Here is a 16,136-nt window from a genome sequence, read left to right on the forward strand (position 1 = left end):
GCCCGAGGCGCCCTGCCCACACCGCCCGCCCCTCCCGTCGAGGCACGGAGACGGGACAGGCTGCTCAGGGTCTTTATTGCTGCTCTGGCACGTTGCTTGCTCCAAACCGTGGGGACGCTGGCAACTCCGGAGCCCGGCGGAGAGGAGGGGACGGGGATGGGGATGGGGGCGGACAGAGGCCGTCTCCCCAAAGTCAAAATAAATAAAGCCCTATCGCTACAGCGGTGGCTGGAAGGCCAGTACCCAAGCGCTGCCCCTGTCCCCCCGCCCAGGGCACCGCGGCCGTGTCGGAGTATCCTGCCGCCAGCCGAGGAGGGGGCTCGGCAGGGGCCCTGTGGGGCTGTGCCGTGGCACTGGGGGGTCCGGTGGGAGGTGGATCTAAGGACAGACAGGCAGGCTGGCGGCAGGGCACAGGGCAAGGGCCGGAGCCAGGCGGGCAGAGTGTGAGCAGCGTAGGCCTGAGCAGGCACAGGAGGTGTGCGTGGCACGCAGGTGCCTCCCTGCGAAGGGGAGGGGTGTGCCAGCCAGCCGCCCTGCCCCGGTGCAGGGCGCAGCCAACAGCCCCGGGGAAGGCACCGGTGTCGGTCCTGGGGCCACAAACCCGCTTGCCAGGACCGGGGCTGGGAGGAGCGGAAGATGGGGGGCTGGTGGCCCCCGCTCCCAGCCGTGAGGACCAGGGCCATGGGGGAGTGCGAGCGGGCCCCTCTCTACAGGAACCACTGGAGCAGCCTCAGTCTTCAGGCACTGGCATACAAGCCAAGGGGAGTGCAGAGACCCCCGTGCCGTGGCCGGGGGCAGCTGCAGGCTGTGGCATAAGGCACACGGCTGACAGGACCTGCGTGGCCAGGGCTGGCCAGCGTGCTGGCGGCTCTCCCGCTCCCCTGTCCCCATCCCATCCTTCTCATGACCCTCTGCCGCATTCTCCATTCCTTGCAGCAAGGCTTCTCGCCACCCTCCTCGCTGCTGGACCCTACCACTGATCCGGCTGGGGCAGCACCTCCCCTCTCCATAGGCACTGCCAAAATGATGCCAGCCGACAGCGTCCCCAGTGACAGCATTTGAGGTCCATGGGCTCATCCCGGCGTGTCCTGGCTCCTCCTTAGCCGCCCTGTCCTGCGGCCCCTGGAATGTTCCTCTGGCTCCTCGGCCCTTCACGGCCATGGCCGAGGCACCGGCTACTGCGGCCCTGGCGGCTGGCCGCCCTGGTAGGAGCGGAGTAAGACCTTGTGCTTGGTGACGGCCTCGCCACGGCGCCGCTGATGCTCCACCAGGAACTCTTTGAGGCGGTTGGTGGTGAAGGTCAGGGTCTGGCGGCGCAGCTTCATCAAATAGGCGTCCTGGAGCCAGGCGTTGGCAAAGCAGTCCTTCACCGTGGGGCGGCTCCTGGGGCAGGGGTGTCTCTGCGTCAGGGGTCATGGGGTGCCCACTGCCACTGCACCCCCCAAAACCTGGCCACCACCCCTGCCCTGCAAGACTCAGGGGGTCCCAGCCCTCTTCAAGAGCAGAGATGGATCCCACTGTCCTGAGTTCATGAGATTCCAGCCCTCTCCAGCAGCAGGGATGTACCCCGGGGTCCCACTGATGATATCTGGAGGGGCCCCATGGGTCAGGGAGTTGCCTGCCTGGCTCAGTCACAGGCACAGTCTGGGGCCACATCTCCTCCTCCCTGTCTGGGCTGGGCACTCACCAGGGGTGGACAGCAAGGACCTTGCGGATGAAGAGGGCAGCACTCTGCGAGACGTTGGGGTACAGTTTGAAGGCATCAAAGCGCCCTGCCAGGATGCGGTTTTCCGTCTCGATGGGGTCCAGTTCAAAGAACGGTGACCGCCCACTGAGCCTGAGAGGGTGGACAAGGTGGCACAGGCTGGGGGGCAGCAGTGGGAGGACACCCAGCACCCCTCTACCCACCATCCCGGGTTTGGGAGAGCCACAGAGCTGACCAGGATGTCTCCATCCCTGTGTCTAGTCTGCAGGACTACAGCATCCCCCAGCCCACCACCAGCATGGCATCCCCCATGCCACCGAGCCCTGGGTGGGGCTGACTACACCTCAGGGTGCTCGTCCCCCCAGGCCCTTCTCTTACATGATGTAGGTGAGGATGCCAACTCCCCAGACATCTGCTGCGGAGCCCACCGGGTCCCCCTTCACCACCTCAGGCGCTGCAGGCAGGGGAGCAGGTCTGTCATACGTGCTGGGGGCCCAGCCCCAGCACCCACAGCATCGCCAGCACTCCCAGCACCTCCAAAACCTGCAGTATCCCCAGCACTCAGAGCACCCCCAGCACCCCACCCTTGCACCCCTCAGCAACCTTCACTGACACCCCAATACCCTGACAGAGCCCAGCATCTCCAAGGATACCCCAACTGCCCCACATCAGCTAAACTCTTCCACTGAGCCCAGCAACCCTACAGAAAGCTTCAGCTGAAACCCTCAGCACCCCAAATCCCTCCCAGCTTCCCCAAAGACACTTCAACTCCTCCCCATTCCCAAGACCCTCAGGGCACAGGTACACATGCACACCTCAGGCACAAGTGTGCCCCAGATCTGTCCCTGTCCCCATCCCCATCCCCATGCCACCACCTCTCTGGTGCCCCACTCACACATGTACTCCAGGGTGCCTACACGCCGCCCCAGCTGCCGCAGCACGAGGGGGTTGTAGGTTTGGGCGCTGCCGAAATCGATGATCTTGAGGGCGTTCATGCCCGAGACGACAACGTTGTCCGGCTTGATGTCGAGGTGCACGATGCGGCGGCTGTGCAGGTACTCAAGGCCTTGCAGGAGCTGCAGCACATAGTTCACCACGTCGTCCTCTGAGTAGCGAAACCTGGGGACAAGTGGCATCAGCAGGTGGCCCTGTGCTGGCAGCCATCCCTGGCAGCCCTGTGCCCACCCATACCTGTCCACGATGCTGTAGAGGATCTCCTTGCCAGCACAGTTCTCGCAGATGAGCACCAGGTAGCGGGGAGTGATGTATGCCTCGTGCAGGGCCATGATGCGCTCGTGGTGCAGCGCCTTGAGGATCTCGTACTCCTGCAGCACGCTCTGCTTCCGCTCTGTCTCATAGGGCACGATCTTGGCCATGAAGTGCTTCCCCGTGGCATTCTCCTTGCACAGCCGGATCACCCCAAAACGGCCCCTGCAGCACAGGAAGGCGCTCACATCCCCAACATGGGGTGTTGGGAGGGACACCCCTGGCAGAGCGTCCTGTCCCACCACTACTCACCTCGCCTTCTCATCCAGGAAAGTGTATGGCTTCTGGGGGACGCCCTGCCGCAGCGCCATGCTGTCTTTCGCTCCTGGGACTCCGCTCTCGGCTGAGGGCTCCTTGGAGGATGGGGCAGTGGGGGGGTGCTCCTGCACAGGGGGTGACGTGGTGGGCATGGAAACAAAGGAGGTGACCATATAGGGGGGCATCTTCCTCGTGGGTGCAGCGTTGGAGGTGGGAGAGGGTGTGGTGGCTGAGGCAGGGGTGGTCGACACTGGAGAAATGGGGGAGAATTTGGAAGGAGACGGAGCCTGGGGTGGGGAGGACGTGTCCGTGGGGGGTACAGGAGAGCCCTGGATGGGGGTGTCTGTGTGGGGCGAGGCGACAGTCCGCGGAGGGGTGAACATCAGCTCGGGGGGCACACAGACAGTGATGTCGGGTGGGAGATTGGGATCCAGCCGTGGCCCCTCCTCGCGGAGTGCAGGGGGCTGGAGGACCCCAGGGGGGACATCCCCCTGCACTGCCCCATCTGCCTTCTGCACCTCTTCCTTGTGCTCAGGGGGTGGCGTGGTGGGGGGAGGCCCTGTTGTCGGCGGCTCCAGCTGCTCCACGGGCGTCTGGGTCGACCGGCTGGAAGCCACCTTCTCTGGGACGAGGACAGGGACAGAGACAACGATGTCCTTGGCTGGGGCAGCTTGGGCATCTGCTAGGAGCAAAGTGAGGTATGAGCCAGGCAGGGGTAAGTCAGGAGTGGGGTGCAAGCCTCTCCCCATTCCCTAAAGCCCGGGGGGGAAGATCCCTTGGGATTCCAGGACTCCCAGAGCATCCCAGAACCCCACAGCCAGCTCCACGGCTGCCCTATGTCCCGTGGGACAGGGCTCACTGACCTGCCGCCTCGAGGTGCACCTTCCCTGAGGGGGTGCTGTAGGGGCCCTGCCCGGCCTTGTTGACACAGGCCACCCGAAACTTGGCAGCGCTTCTGGGGGGCAGGTCCGTCACGTTGAAGTAGCAGTCGATGATGCCAGTGCTGACGATCTTCCACTCATGCTCCCCTGCCAGTGTCGGGGCAAGTTGAGGCAAGGGCAGACCAGAGGCAGGCCCCTTGTCCCCCCACCCCTGACCCAGGACCCCACTGAGCCCCAGGGGACAGCAAGGACATTGGGCTCTCCTGTCCTGGCTTGGTGTCCCCGGGGGAGCCCATCTTTCTGGCTGCAGCTCCTGGGGGATGGGGGGCAGTCCCACGTACCGTCCAGCCTGCGCTCCAGTGTGTAGGTGCAGGGGGCTTTGCTCTCCGCGGGTTTCCACAGAACCAGCACCGTGTTCTTGTACTTCTGGGGGATCTCTGGGGTGCCCGGCCGCCCGGGGAGCCCTGCAAGGGGACAGGAAGAGTGGGCTGGGTGCCTGGCTAGGGGCAGGGCAGAGATGCTGCGGCATGAGGGCAGCACAACACGTGGACTCAGAGATACTGGAAGTGCCCATGCAAAACCAGACTGTCCCCCCTCAGAAGTTCCAGTCTCTTGCAGATGTGGAGAGCGGAGCTGAAGTGAGCTGCTCTGTCCGGTCCCCAGCCCCGGGGTACATTGCCTGGCACATGCTCTCTGTCCCCAAGGTTGTCCCCCAAGGTCCCCCACCATGCCTCCTTACGTGCCACAGCCAGCGTGCAGGAGCTGATGGCCGTGCCTAGGGCATTGGCAGCTGCACACTCGTACAGCCCCGCATCCTTCCTGGAGACCTTGGCGATGGTGAGCATCTGCCGGCCATCCTTGCAGGAGACGACGTTCAACACATTGTCCGGCTGCAGGGACCTCTTATCTGAGGGGAGGGGAACAGAGGAGAGGGATGCTACAGTGATCCCCTGGCACCCACCTGCCAAAGCAGTGCAGGCAGCCCCCCACCTTTCATCCAGAGGATCCTGGGGGTCGGGCTGCCGGCAGGCAGGCAGCAGAGGGTCAGCGCCTCGCCCTCCAACAGCACCTGGTCCTTCAGCTTGATGTGGAAAATGGGGGGGAAATCTGGAAAACAAAGGGGCGGTCAGGCTGGGGTAGTGATGTGCACCCTTCGTCCCACCCTGGGGCTGCACCTACCCGACTCGCTGGGTGTGTGCAGCCGGCTGGCGATGGGTCCCTCTTCCCGCAGCAGGCTGGAGGGGATGCTGGGCTGCGAGGCCACCTTCTCCTTCTTACTCCGCGAGAGCCCCCAGCGCTCCCAGCGGGACCGCTTCTGGCTCTCACCCCCACCTGTGGGCACCCAGGGCAGCTGAAAGCCAGGCCAAGCTAGGGTGGCCATGCCCACCGTGCCCAGCATGGCTGGGCCATCAAGTGCTGGCAGGACCCCCCTCGTCACTCACCTTTGGCAGAGGCAGAGGAGCGAGTGCTGCCCTCAGAGTGCAGGGACTCAGAGGAGGGTGCGGGTGCCGGCGGCGGGGCCGGCCTCAGGCTCTCCCCCTCAGAGCTAGTGCGGCGGAGCTCCCCGGGCCCCTCACCCTCCGGGCGCTCGTCCGACAGGCTGCGCAGCCGTGCAGAGACCTGCTCCACTGTGGCACTGATCTTCCTCCGCACGGCCACCACTGGAGACTCGCTCTCCCCACCACCCCCAGGCTCTGACCTGAGGCTGTCTGAGTCCCTCCGGTCCTTGGAGCTGCCCGGAGCCAGGCTCCAGGAGAAGCGGCGCCCACTGGATGGGGTCTCACCACCTCCATCCTCCCCCCTGCTCTTCTTCCTTTCAGCAGGCGGGGTCCGCTTGAGGAGCACAGACATCCTCCGGAGGAAGCCCCTGTCCTTCTCCACCTCATGCAGGTCCTGCACAGACTTGGACTTGGCTGCCATCCCAGTGGGCCGGTCCCTGCGCAGCTCCAGGGGCACGCCAGCTGGAGTGGGACGGTAGATACCCTCGTCGGGGGCTGGGGGGCTGGCCAGGTGCCGGTCCTCAGAGCGGGAGCGGGTGAGAAGCTTCAGCCCCCGGCTGAGCGATGACTCCCGGCCTCGCTTGAACTTGGCCTCAAAGACCTCTTCCGAGTCGATGTCCTGGATGAGCAGGGAACTGGAGGAGCCAGTGGGCTTCACCTCCCTCCTTGATGTCAGTGCTGGTGCTGGCACGGGAGGCTCAGCAGGGGTGGCCAGTGAGGGTTGGGGGGGTTTCTCTGTGACTGGTTCCCCACTTTGAATGGCTCCCATGGCTTGCATGACCTTGGCATAGGAAGAAGTTTTGGCGGCTTGGGCACCAGGAGCCAGTGTCTGCAGTGGCGTGGGTGCTCCTATCCTGGCAGCCCCCTCCCTGCTGCCTCCAGCAGCCTTGGTGGGTGTCTTCTCCTCCTGTCCCCTGGCCATGGGCTTCTTCCCCATGGTGGCAGCCACACTGGCCCCGAGCTGGCCCCGCTCCTCGGGGATGCTCCTCCTCCCCAGGGCAGCCTTGGTGGCGAGAGCCCGAGGGATGGTGATGTCTGCCACGGGGGTTGTCGGTGGTCCAGGGGCATCCAGTGGTGTCGGGGGCCGGGCATCAGAGAGGGCAGAGAGTGAGGGGGACTCCTTGAGCCGCTGGGCCTCCAGGCAGGCCACTGGGATCTCCAGGGGTGCACCGGAGCGGCGGTGCCGGACGACAGGCTCGGCATCCCCGTGACTGAAGGAGCTGCTCTTCTGCAGCCGGTGCTCAGGGGGGAGGAGGCGCGGCGAGGTGGCCTCGCTGGAGGCTGCCCGCACCAACCGTGGCACTGTTGGCACTGGCGGCTCCAGCCGGGTCGGCCGCAGGACCTTCTTGTCGGGGCCAACCCCCAGGGTCTCCAGGAGGGGGCCCCGCAGGCCGCTGACCTTGCCATCCCCAGGGCTGCCCCGCAGCAGCCGCTGGCGCATCAGCTCCAGGCGCTGGGCATGATCATCCTCCCCCCAGACCCCCTTCCGCCGCGGCAGCTCCATGGAGGCTGCCTTGGCCAGGGCGCAGCGGGGGTCCCGGCCCGCCTCAGCCCCCTCCTCGGTCCCCTTGGGCTGGTGGAGCAGCAGGGCACTGTCAGCCGAGCCACCCCTCTTCAGTTCTCCCCGCCGGGTGCTGCCTGGGGACTCCAGGCTGGAGCCTTTCCTCATGGCTTTGCGGGGGTACTCTGGCCGCTTCTGGGCTTCGGGGGCTTCTTCGTCAGAAGAACCAGGTGCCTCTGCCTCCACGCATGGCCGCCGTGGCCCAGAGCCTCTTGGTCGCTTCCCCAGGGCCACCCCAGGCTTTCCTGTGCCCTGGCTCTGCCACTCCATGGCAGAAACATCCCCCGGAGCGACTCCTTCCAGCCACGGCCCCTCGGATGGCCCGATGGTCTCATCGTCCGTGGGGATCTCATTGAGTGACATGCGGGAACCAGAGAACTCCACCTGATGCGGCATGGGGATGAAGGGCAGCTCATCCAGGTCGTCTGAGTCCGAGGAGGATGACAGTGCCGGAGACTCCTTGAGGTGCCGGGGCACAGCAATGGAGAGGTGGTTGGACGTGTCCTCCAGCAGCTCTGGGATCGGCCGCAGCACCATGTTGCACTTGTAACTGATCTGCGAGCGCTGCAGCCGGTGGAGAGGGCTGGATCAGGCCCAGGGAGGGGGCATGGCATCATCCTGCCCAGTGCACATCACCCCATCCCACCCAGCACACAGCCCTGCCTGTCCCCCTCCCTCCCCAGCTCCTGCCTTCACCTGCCATTTCCGACGGGAGAGGAAGAGCTTTAGGTGGTCAGTGCTGATGACCTTCCCCTTGGCCAGTGTCTGTAGGGCGAGGAGACATTGGTGTCCCACAGAGCCTGCAGCAGGCTCAGGGGAACCCCGCTGCCACTGGCTGCTGGGTCCCTGCCCAGTCTCACCTTGAACCAGGGATGCTCCAGGGTCTGCTCTGCATTGGGTCTCCTGTGAACCAACACCACCAAGTGAGAACCTCCTGGGCTGGGGGGCTTTGGCCAGCCCGCGGAAGGACAGGAGGGTCTGGCTGCCTGTGCTGCATCCCAGCAGGGCTGTGCAGCCAGCCTGCCCTCAGGCACCCTGATGCACGGGGGCCCCACTCTCCCTTGAACACAAGGGTCACACCAGAGGGGCAGGGGACAGGGAACCCTTAACACTCACAGCCTGTCATTGACCAGCACTTTGATGACGAAGCCCTTGGCTTCCCGGGTGAGCCCCTGGAACATCCTCTCTTCGAAGGCCACATTGTAGTTGCGGATGTTCATCAGTGTTGTCTTGTCATTCTCTCCCACGAAGGGGGAGATCCCTGTCAGGCTGCCAAGGAGGGGACACTGTCATTGGGCCATGGTGACATGGAGAACAGCATGGCAAGTACTGGGGACTGAGGACGGCACCCCGGACCGCAGCGCTGGTGCCATGGGGAGGGCAGAGGCAGGAGTGGCTGGAGAGGAGGCTGATTCTCCAAGGAGTGATGTGCATGGCCACAGACCCAGCACTACAACTTGAAAGGGGGTGGGAAGGATGTTCCTCCCATGAGAGCCTACCGGGGCGCTTACCAGAGGTAGGCGATGACCCCCACGGGCCTGCGGAGAGGAGAGTGTGGTTACAACACAGCACAAGCCCTCCAGGGTGCCCAGTTCCTCCCGGCATAGTGGGGAGCCCACTGACCACCCTGGGGCTGCCCTTACCAGATGTCAGTGACGCTGGAGACAGGGCTCTGGTTGACAATCTCAGGGCCCACGAACTCGGGGGTGCCGTACTTGCAGTACTGTGGCTCCTCAGGTGTCAGTTCCTGCGCATTGCCGAAGTCACAGATCCGGACCTGCTCGCTGCTCGAATCCGCCATCAGGAGGTTTTCTGGCTACAGGACAGCGCGGGGCAGAGGGGAGCTTGGCAGGAGGCAGGGGCTCCCCCCCAGGGAAGAGATGTCCCCTGTCGGCAGGATCAAGCTCCCCACAGTGCAGCAGGAGCCCATCACTGCAGATGCAGGGCAGGAGGGGGATGGAGACCCCCGCACTCACTTTGATGTCCAGGTGCAGGACACTGTGCTGGTGCAGATAGCAGATCCCCTCCAGCACCTGCCGCATGTAGGACCGGACCTGCAAGAGAGCAGAAAGGGGGGAGGTGTGTCACCCTGAGCATGGGTCAGCCCCACGCTGGCCCTGTGCAGTGGCAGGTGTGGGCTGTAGCTCCCTTTGTAGCCTGATACAATGAGCTTTGCACATCCCTGGGCTGGGACAGACCCTGGTGTTCTCAGGCTCCCTCCGTCACCCATTACTTTGCCTCCCCAGGTTTCACCCACCTCAGACTCGCACACCGAGGGCTTCCTTGCCATCCTGTCCAGCAGCTCTTCCTCGGCACAGCTGGGCCCCAGTCAAGGAGCATAGAAACTCCATGTCCTGCTGGGCCCTGCACCCTCCTGGGCACCCAGATCCTCCGTACCCACTCTGCCCCCACAAAAGCCTCCCCTCATCCTCCGTGCTCCCAGAGTAGTGTCTGGAGGATACAGCTCCATGACCATGATGACAGCATTCTTCTTTTCGAAGGCATCATGGAAGAAGACGATGCGCTCGTGGTCCAGCTGCGAGAGGATGTGCAGCTCCCGCCGTGCTGACTGCTTAGCCTTGGTCCTCCCAGGGACAAACTTGGCGGCAAAGTCCAGCCGGCTGCTCTTCTCTGTCACCCGCCTCAGGTAGGAGAAGGCCCCCCTGCAATTTGGCAATAGGAGCAAGGGGGGATACAAAGGTGGGCAAACAAGAGACCTCCCTTTCCCTGAGCAGTTGGGGCAGGTGCCCAATTCACAGGGAGTTGCCTGCAGCCCTGGAAGCTCTCCAGAGCCATACATGGAGACACACCAGGCCTGGCTTTGCTCCAGCCACCCTGGCTCCCCACCGTGAGTTGGCACCAGAGCATCCATCAACAGCCAAGAACAGCCCCAGCACATCAGAATCTGGTGTAACATGGGGCTTGGTCCCCACCAGTCAGAGCCCCAGGGTGCAGCCTGACTCCAGTAACCTTGTCCCTGGAGTGCTCAGGGTGCCCTGCTGCCCACCATGCTGGTGGCCCCATACCTCCCAATCTCCTCGTACACATCGTAGTAGTCGGTCAAGCGTCGTGCCTTGTGCAGGGCCTCCTCCTCCATGGTGGCATCAACAGCAGGCTGGGCTGGGGGAAGGAAAGGCGCTGGTGGGGGGCAAGCTGGGCACCCAGGCTCTGCCCCCCAGGGCCAGGGGGCTGGCCGGCCGTACCTGCCCGCACCACCAGCTCCGCCTTGCAGGAGACCTCCCCGGCCAGGTTCTTGGCTGTGCAGGTGTAGACGCCACTGTCAGGCTCAGCAGCGCCCAGAACCACCAGTGAGCATTCATTGTCTTCATACACGAAGCTCAGATGGCTGCTCTCCTCCAGCAGCTCCCCGTCCTGGGGGTGACAGGGGCATCGGAGGGGCCTTGTCTCATCCCTGAGCAGCTCCCGCTACCCCTTCCCCACAGATGGGACATGGGGCACATCCTGCATCCCTGGGAGTGAGCCCAACCCCAAAGGCCCAATGCAGTGACCCAGGTGAGGCAGTGGAGAGTGTGGGTCTGGGAGGGCTGTGGGTCAGGAAAGGGGTGGGGGGGTCCCAGCCCACCTTGTACCACATGATGTCTGGCAGCGGTTTCCCCTCCACCACCACGGCGAAGCGTGGCGTCTCCCCTTCCTGGGCATCGATGTCCTCCATGATGGACTCAAAGCGCGGTGCCTCTGCCAAGAGACAGGGCATGGGGTGCCATGGGGCAGTGCCACCCTCCTGCCACTGGCATGGGGTATGGCTGTGGGGCACTGCGAGGAAGTGCCAGCCCATGGTATAGTGGCATGGAGCATCATGGGGCAGTGTCACCCCAATGCACAGGAGAGCAGGATGCTATAGGGCAGGGCACCAAGGGCATGTGCCTGCAGCACCGTGGGGCAGTCACCCATTGGTGTGGGGAACCATGAGGCAGTGCCATGCACATGAGCGTGGGGCACTGTGGGGTTGCATGTCCCCCTCAGATATGGATGTGGGGTGCTGTGGGGCAATGCCACCCATGACACCTCTGTGGGGCATTGTGGAGGTGTTCCCCATGGCTCTTGGCCACAGGGCCCTGTGGGGCAGTGCCATCCCATTATACACGGGTATGGGACACCCTGCAGCAGTGCCACCCATGGCACATGGCTGGGGGATACCGTGGGGCAGTGCCACCCCATGTACACGGTCTCTAGGCACATGGGATACTTCTAGCCAAGTCAGACATGGGTATCAGACACTTGGCAGCAGTATCATCACACAGTTCATGGGTTTTCAGTCCTGTGGGGCATTGCCACCCTATAGAGCAGCGTCCCCATGGCTTAAGAGTATGGATCCATACCATGGGGCAGTGCCCTCATGGCACATGGGCATGGGGCACTGTAGAGCAGTGCCACCCTGAGGGATAATACCCCCCCACCCCCAGCACGTGGGCTTGGAGCACCATAGGGCAATGCCACCCCCTGGCAGAGGGGCACGGCCCCCCAACGCGGAGGCACCTACCTGCGAGGTGGAGGCGGAGGGTGCAGCAGGCAGTGCCATGGCGGTTGCTCACCTCGCAGGCCAGCGGCCCCGCAGCCCCCCGGCCCACACACAGCAGCCGCAGGCAGTGTTGGTCGTCGTCCAGCATCATCATCTCACACATGCCCTCCTGCTCCCCCAGCACCTGCCCGCCCCTGTGGGCACACCAGCTGCCACATCACAACCCCACAGACAGCCCCACATCCACCGCCTCACCGATAGCTCCCACCTACAGCCCCATGGTCGCCTCCTGACCCACCCCCGCGACCCTTGCAAATAGCTCACACCCCATTGCTAGCTCTGCCTCCTGAATGGCTCACAACCGTTAGCACCCCACAGACAGCATTCCTCCACAAAAGTAGCCCCTGTCCCATGCAGCTCTGCACAGTCGGGGACATCACGCTTGGGTGTATGTCCAGCCCAGCCCCAGGGAAGGACCCCCCACCCATTGTGGGCTGCATGGGGAGCTGTTGCAGGAGTCCCTCTTTGTGCACCCTGGGGGGGTGATGCTGGTCATGGGACAGGCAATGGGCACAGCAGCATGTCCTACCTCTTCCAGGTGACGGTGGCCTCCACATGGTTGATGGTGATGGTGACGGAGGCTGGCTGACCCTCCACCACGTACACCACATCTGGCTTGTCCAGGATGACTGGGGCCTCTTCCAGGTAGGGACCTGCCACGCGCATTGTCACCACCACCTCCAGGCCCCACGTCACCCAGTGCTAGCCAGTTTACCACCCCATTGGAGTCAGAGACCCCTCCACCCCAGCAGCCCATCCCCTCCCTGCTGCCCCTCTCACCCCGGTCCAGGAGTTGCACAGGCCCCACAGGTGGGGAGGGCTTGCTGTTGGTCTTGGGGGTGGCAGTGATGACACGGAAGAGGTACTGGGCACCCTTGGTGAGCCCGTGCACTGTGTAGGTGGTGTCCCGCACGCCAGCCACCAGCACCAGCCACTGTGTTGTGCCCAGCACTTGCATTTGCACCACATAGGTCACCGAGTTGGGGTCTGTAGGGGGGACAGGGTCTGTGTGGATCCTCCAGCATAGGGCTGGTCTGTGCGCCCCATCACAGCATTGCCCACCTCCTGCCCAGCCCCTGCCCATCCCTGGCCCCCTCACCTATGGCGGTGTCCAGCCACTTGGGCTTGTTCCAGGTCAGCGTGATGGCTCTGCCGGTCACCAAGGCCACGATGGGGGGCCCGTCCGGGGGTGTTGGCACCACATCTGCATGGGGAGGTGGGCAGGGGTGTGAGCATGGCCACTGCCACACCTCCTCAGGGCATCTGCCTTATTCCCCAGGAGACACGGGCTGGAGGGGATGGATGGGACCAACAACCCCCACTGGTGCCCCATTGGGAGCTCAGCCTGGCAGCCCCTGTGGGACTGGTGCTGCCAGCAAGTTCCACGTGGGACCTGAGGGTGCAGGGATGGGTCCTGACCCTGCAAGGTGAGTATTGCCCAGTTGACCCCGCTTTTAGGTTGGATTAGAGACCTAATCCCCTCCAGCCTGAACTGCCCTGCCATCCTCTCACCCTAGGACCGCGCTACAGGGCCACCGACCTGCTGCCCTGGGGCACAGCCTGGCAGCGAGTGGCCGCACATCCCCAGTGGTGCCTGCTGCTGCTTACCAGTGACATAGAGGTGTGCATAGCACGTGGCCTTCCCCACTTTGTTGGCGATGACGCTTTTATAGACGCCAGCATGTGCGTGACTGACAGCTGTGAACACCAAGCGATGGACATCCTTATCTGGTGGGGAACAGGGGGACATGGGTAAGACACTGCTAGCCAAGTGGTGCAGAGCTCCCCTCCCTGCTTCACAGGGTGTGAAGGTTTTGGGGGTGATGCCTCTCCTGGGGTGCTGCAGGCAGGGCAGAGGGACCCCAAGGAGGTGAAGAAGATGGCAGGGAGCCCTACACTGCATCATCTTGCGATCGTCGGTGCTGTCAATGCGGGAGCCATTGTGGAACCAGGTGATGGAGGGGTAGGGCAGCCCGGCCACCTGGCACTCCAGCACGGCCTCCTTTGACTCCACCACATCCAGGTTGTGCAGCGGCTTCAGGAAATCGGGCATGGTGAAGCACTCTGCTTCTGTCTCCACCTGCTCTGGCTCCTCTGGGATGGATGGCATCTTCTCCAGCTTGGAGCTGCAAAAGCCCACACACACTCATGGCAGGAGCATGATGCCCCCAGCCCAGCCCTGACCCCAAGCTTTGCACAAGCCCATTGTTCCCCAAATCCTGGGGAGGAGAAAGCAGGGAGGATACAGATCCCAGAGACCCCCGACACTTACATCTGGGAAGTAGCAGATGGCCGTGGCTCCTCAACATAGAGTTCAGCAGAGCACTCCACATGGCCGTGGGCATTCCTGGCGGTCACCGCGTACTGTCCCTCATCCTCGGGGCCCACGTGCACTATGACCAGTGAGTGCAGCCCCCCCTCCTGCTGAATCCGCACGTTCTCCCCTTCCTGTACTGGCTGGCCTGCGTGGAGACATGCACCAGCATCAGCATCAGCACCACCACCTCTTCCAGCCCTTGGGTACAGCCTCCAAGGGGATGGGAAGAGGTATCCCTGCAGGACCCTGGGCAAGCTCTCTGGGCTTGGGGGTTACCAAAATGGGTCCAGGTCACTGCCGGTGGGGGAGTCCCACTGATCATGCAGTCAAAATGCGCTGTCCGTCCTTCCACTATGTCCACGTCCTCCAACTTGCGGGTGAAAAGCGGCTGCACGGAGGGCTGCACCGTCAGCCGGGCGCTGCAGGTCAGCTCATCTGCAAGGAGAGCAGGTAGGGGTGAGCCCCCATGGCACATGTGTGCAGGGCAGGGGGCAGCCTGTGACCACCCCTGGCTGCAGCCCCAGCAGCCAGTGTGGTTGTAGCTGAGTGTACCCAACAGCCAGCGGGGGCTGAGGCACTGGGTGCCAGGCTCTGTCCCTGCACGGGGCAGGGTACAAGTGTTTGCAAGGTCCTGTGCCCAGTGCTGGGGCTCTGCTGGCAGCAGGGTGCTTTTTTTCCTCCCCTCACAGCAGTACGGATGCCAGCAGCAAGGTGGGGCAGGAGGATGCCCTGTCCTCCCCCTAGGGTAGGGGGTCACAGCTGGCCTAGCCCCTTGGGGACAGGGCGATGCTGAAGCAGGCAGCAGCAGCACATGCAGCACCCAGGGGCACAGTGAGGATGGGTGCAGGCTGGGTGCTCCAGATGAGGAGGTGTGTAACAGGGATTTCTTAGCAATGATGGTGTCGTTGCCCACCCTGGGTAGGGATTGACACCATGCTTAGGCACAGCCTCACCTCCCTACACCCAAATCTGCTGCTGCTGTCAAATCCCTGCAGGCATACAGCCTCCGCCATGGAGGGATGCACGGGCACTAGCCTCAGGGTGTTGGGAACGCCACTGCCCCCTGCAGCCACTGCATCATGGGTTACTGCCGAGGGGCTGCCTGGGCGGGCTGGGGAAGGGGAAAGGGGTCCTTCACCCTGTCCTGCTCTGGGAAACAGATGCTGTGTGAAGCATGCACAGGCACAGGAGGGTGTCAGAGATATGGGACAGAGGCCAGATGCTGCTGTTCCTTAGCTGCCACCAGTGATGACTTGGTGGGAGAGGGTGGGTGGCCCTGACCCCTACCCATTGTCCCTAACACCTCCCAGGCCCGCAGAGACAGGTCGGTACTGGAACTGGGTGTGCAGAGGGTCTGGAGCCAGGGGTCAGGGACAGCTGGGCTCCAGGCTGCATCCTGCCAGTGCAGCCACAGTTCAAACACATCTGACATTTCTGGGAGCTGCATGCATGCCTGTGGAGGAGCGGAGCGGGGTGGGACAGGGCTGCAGGGCTCAGAGTGCTGGAGCCTGAGGGCTGATGTACACCAGTTTTCCCAGCTGGGGAAAGCTCCCCAGGTCCTGGGGAAGCAACCTCTCCCTGTCCCTACCTCCAGCATTCACAGCCACATCCCAGGGAGACCAGATCCCAGAACCCAGGGGCAGGGGGGGCTGTCCACCCTAGGCCCAAGTCCCAAGCAAGACCCGCCCCAGGAAGCTGCGTGACCGCCGCTTACCTTTGGCGGTGCTGAGCTTGCAGGTGTAGATCCCGCTGTCGTCCTCGTGCACGGAGGTGAGCAGCAGCTTGCACTTGCGCCCATCAAAATGCATCTTGCATTTGAGCAGGGCGGGCTGGAGCAGCCGGCCCCGGGACAGCCAGTCCACGTCCATGTCTGGCGGGCCAGCCACCAGGCACTCAAAGAGTGCCAGCTCCCCCGCCCCGACCACCACGTCCTGCAGGGGAACCACGATGGCCAGGGACTGGCACTCAGGGCGAGCTGCCCGGGAAGGGGGGAGAGAGAGAAAGAAAGAGAGACGCGTCTCAGCAACTGAAAAGCAACCATGAGAGGTGGTGGGGATGGAGCGAGGGGGGAACGTGCAGGGCACGGGGGGCCATGCGGGGAAGGGGGCC

The 16,136-nt window shown here is 63.8% G+C and overlaps 1 protein-coding gene across 1 annotated transcript in view; it reads right to left on the reverse strand.

Moving 5' to 3' along the window:
* Window positions 1-58: 58 nt before the first annotated feature.
* SPEG (striated muscle enriched protein kinase) overlaps window positions 59-16,136 on the reverse strand; it is a gene marked incomplete at its 5' end in the record, with an annotated part of 29,927 nt that continues 13,849 nt past the window's right edge. The window contains 32 exons of the mRNA XM_026852472.1: window positions 59-1,383; window positions 1,688-1,837; window positions 2,084-2,159; window positions 2,601-2,824; window positions 2,897-3,136; window positions 3,224-3,908; window positions 4,093-4,257; window positions 4,452-4,574; window positions 4,850-5,017; window positions 5,101-5,217; window positions 5,290-5,442; window positions 5,553-7,734; window positions 7,867-7,935; window positions 8,031-8,073; window positions 8,287-8,439; window positions 8,682-8,708; window positions 8,814-8,986; window positions 9,147-9,224; window positions 9,428-9,488; window positions 9,633-9,833; window positions 10,197-10,290; window positions 10,374-10,542; window positions 10,754-10,866; window positions 11,672-11,844; window positions 12,240-12,363; window positions 12,491-12,697; window positions 12,810-12,914; window positions 13,319-13,438; window positions 13,607-13,836; window positions 13,983-14,172; window positions 14,304-14,462; window positions 15,742-16,002. Coding sequence (XP_026708273.1) covers window positions 1,176-1,383; window positions 1,688-1,837; window positions 2,084-2,159; window positions 2,601-2,824; window positions 2,897-3,136; window positions 3,224-3,908; window positions 4,093-4,257; window positions 4,452-4,574; window positions 4,850-5,017; window positions 5,101-5,217; window positions 5,290-5,442; window positions 5,553-7,734; window positions 7,867-7,935; window positions 8,031-8,073; window positions 8,287-8,439; window positions 8,682-8,708; window positions 8,814-8,986; window positions 9,147-9,224; window positions 9,428-9,488; window positions 9,633-9,833; window positions 10,197-10,290; window positions 10,374-10,542; window positions 10,754-10,866; window positions 11,672-11,844; window positions 12,240-12,363; window positions 12,491-12,697; window positions 12,810-12,914; window positions 13,319-13,438; window positions 13,607-13,836; window positions 13,983-14,172; window positions 14,304-14,462; window positions 15,742-16,002 — 7,241 coding nt within the window. The remainder of the gene's footprint in view (window positions 1,384-1,687; window positions 1,838-2,083; window positions 2,160-2,600; window positions 2,825-2,896; window positions 3,137-3,223; window positions 3,909-4,092; window positions 4,258-4,451; window positions 4,575-4,849; window positions 5,018-5,100; window positions 5,218-5,289; window positions 5,443-5,552; window positions 7,735-7,866; window positions 7,936-8,030; window positions 8,074-8,286; window positions 8,440-8,681; window positions 8,709-8,813; window positions 8,987-9,146; window positions 9,225-9,427; window positions 9,489-9,632; window positions 9,834-10,196; window positions 10,291-10,373; window positions 10,543-10,753; window positions 10,867-11,671; window positions 11,845-12,239; window positions 12,364-12,490; window positions 12,698-12,809; window positions 12,915-13,318; window positions 13,439-13,606; window positions 13,837-13,982; window positions 14,173-14,303; window positions 14,463-15,741; window positions 16,003-16,136) is intronic.

This window comes from Athene cunicularia (genome assembly GCF_003259725.1).
Source record: "Athene cunicularia isolate RWA chromosome 7 unlocalized genomic scaffold, athCun1 chr7_part1, whole genome shotgun sequence".
Taxonomy (NCBI): domain Eukaryota; kingdom Metazoa; phylum Chordata; class Aves; order Strigiformes; family Strigidae; genus Athene; species Athene cunicularia.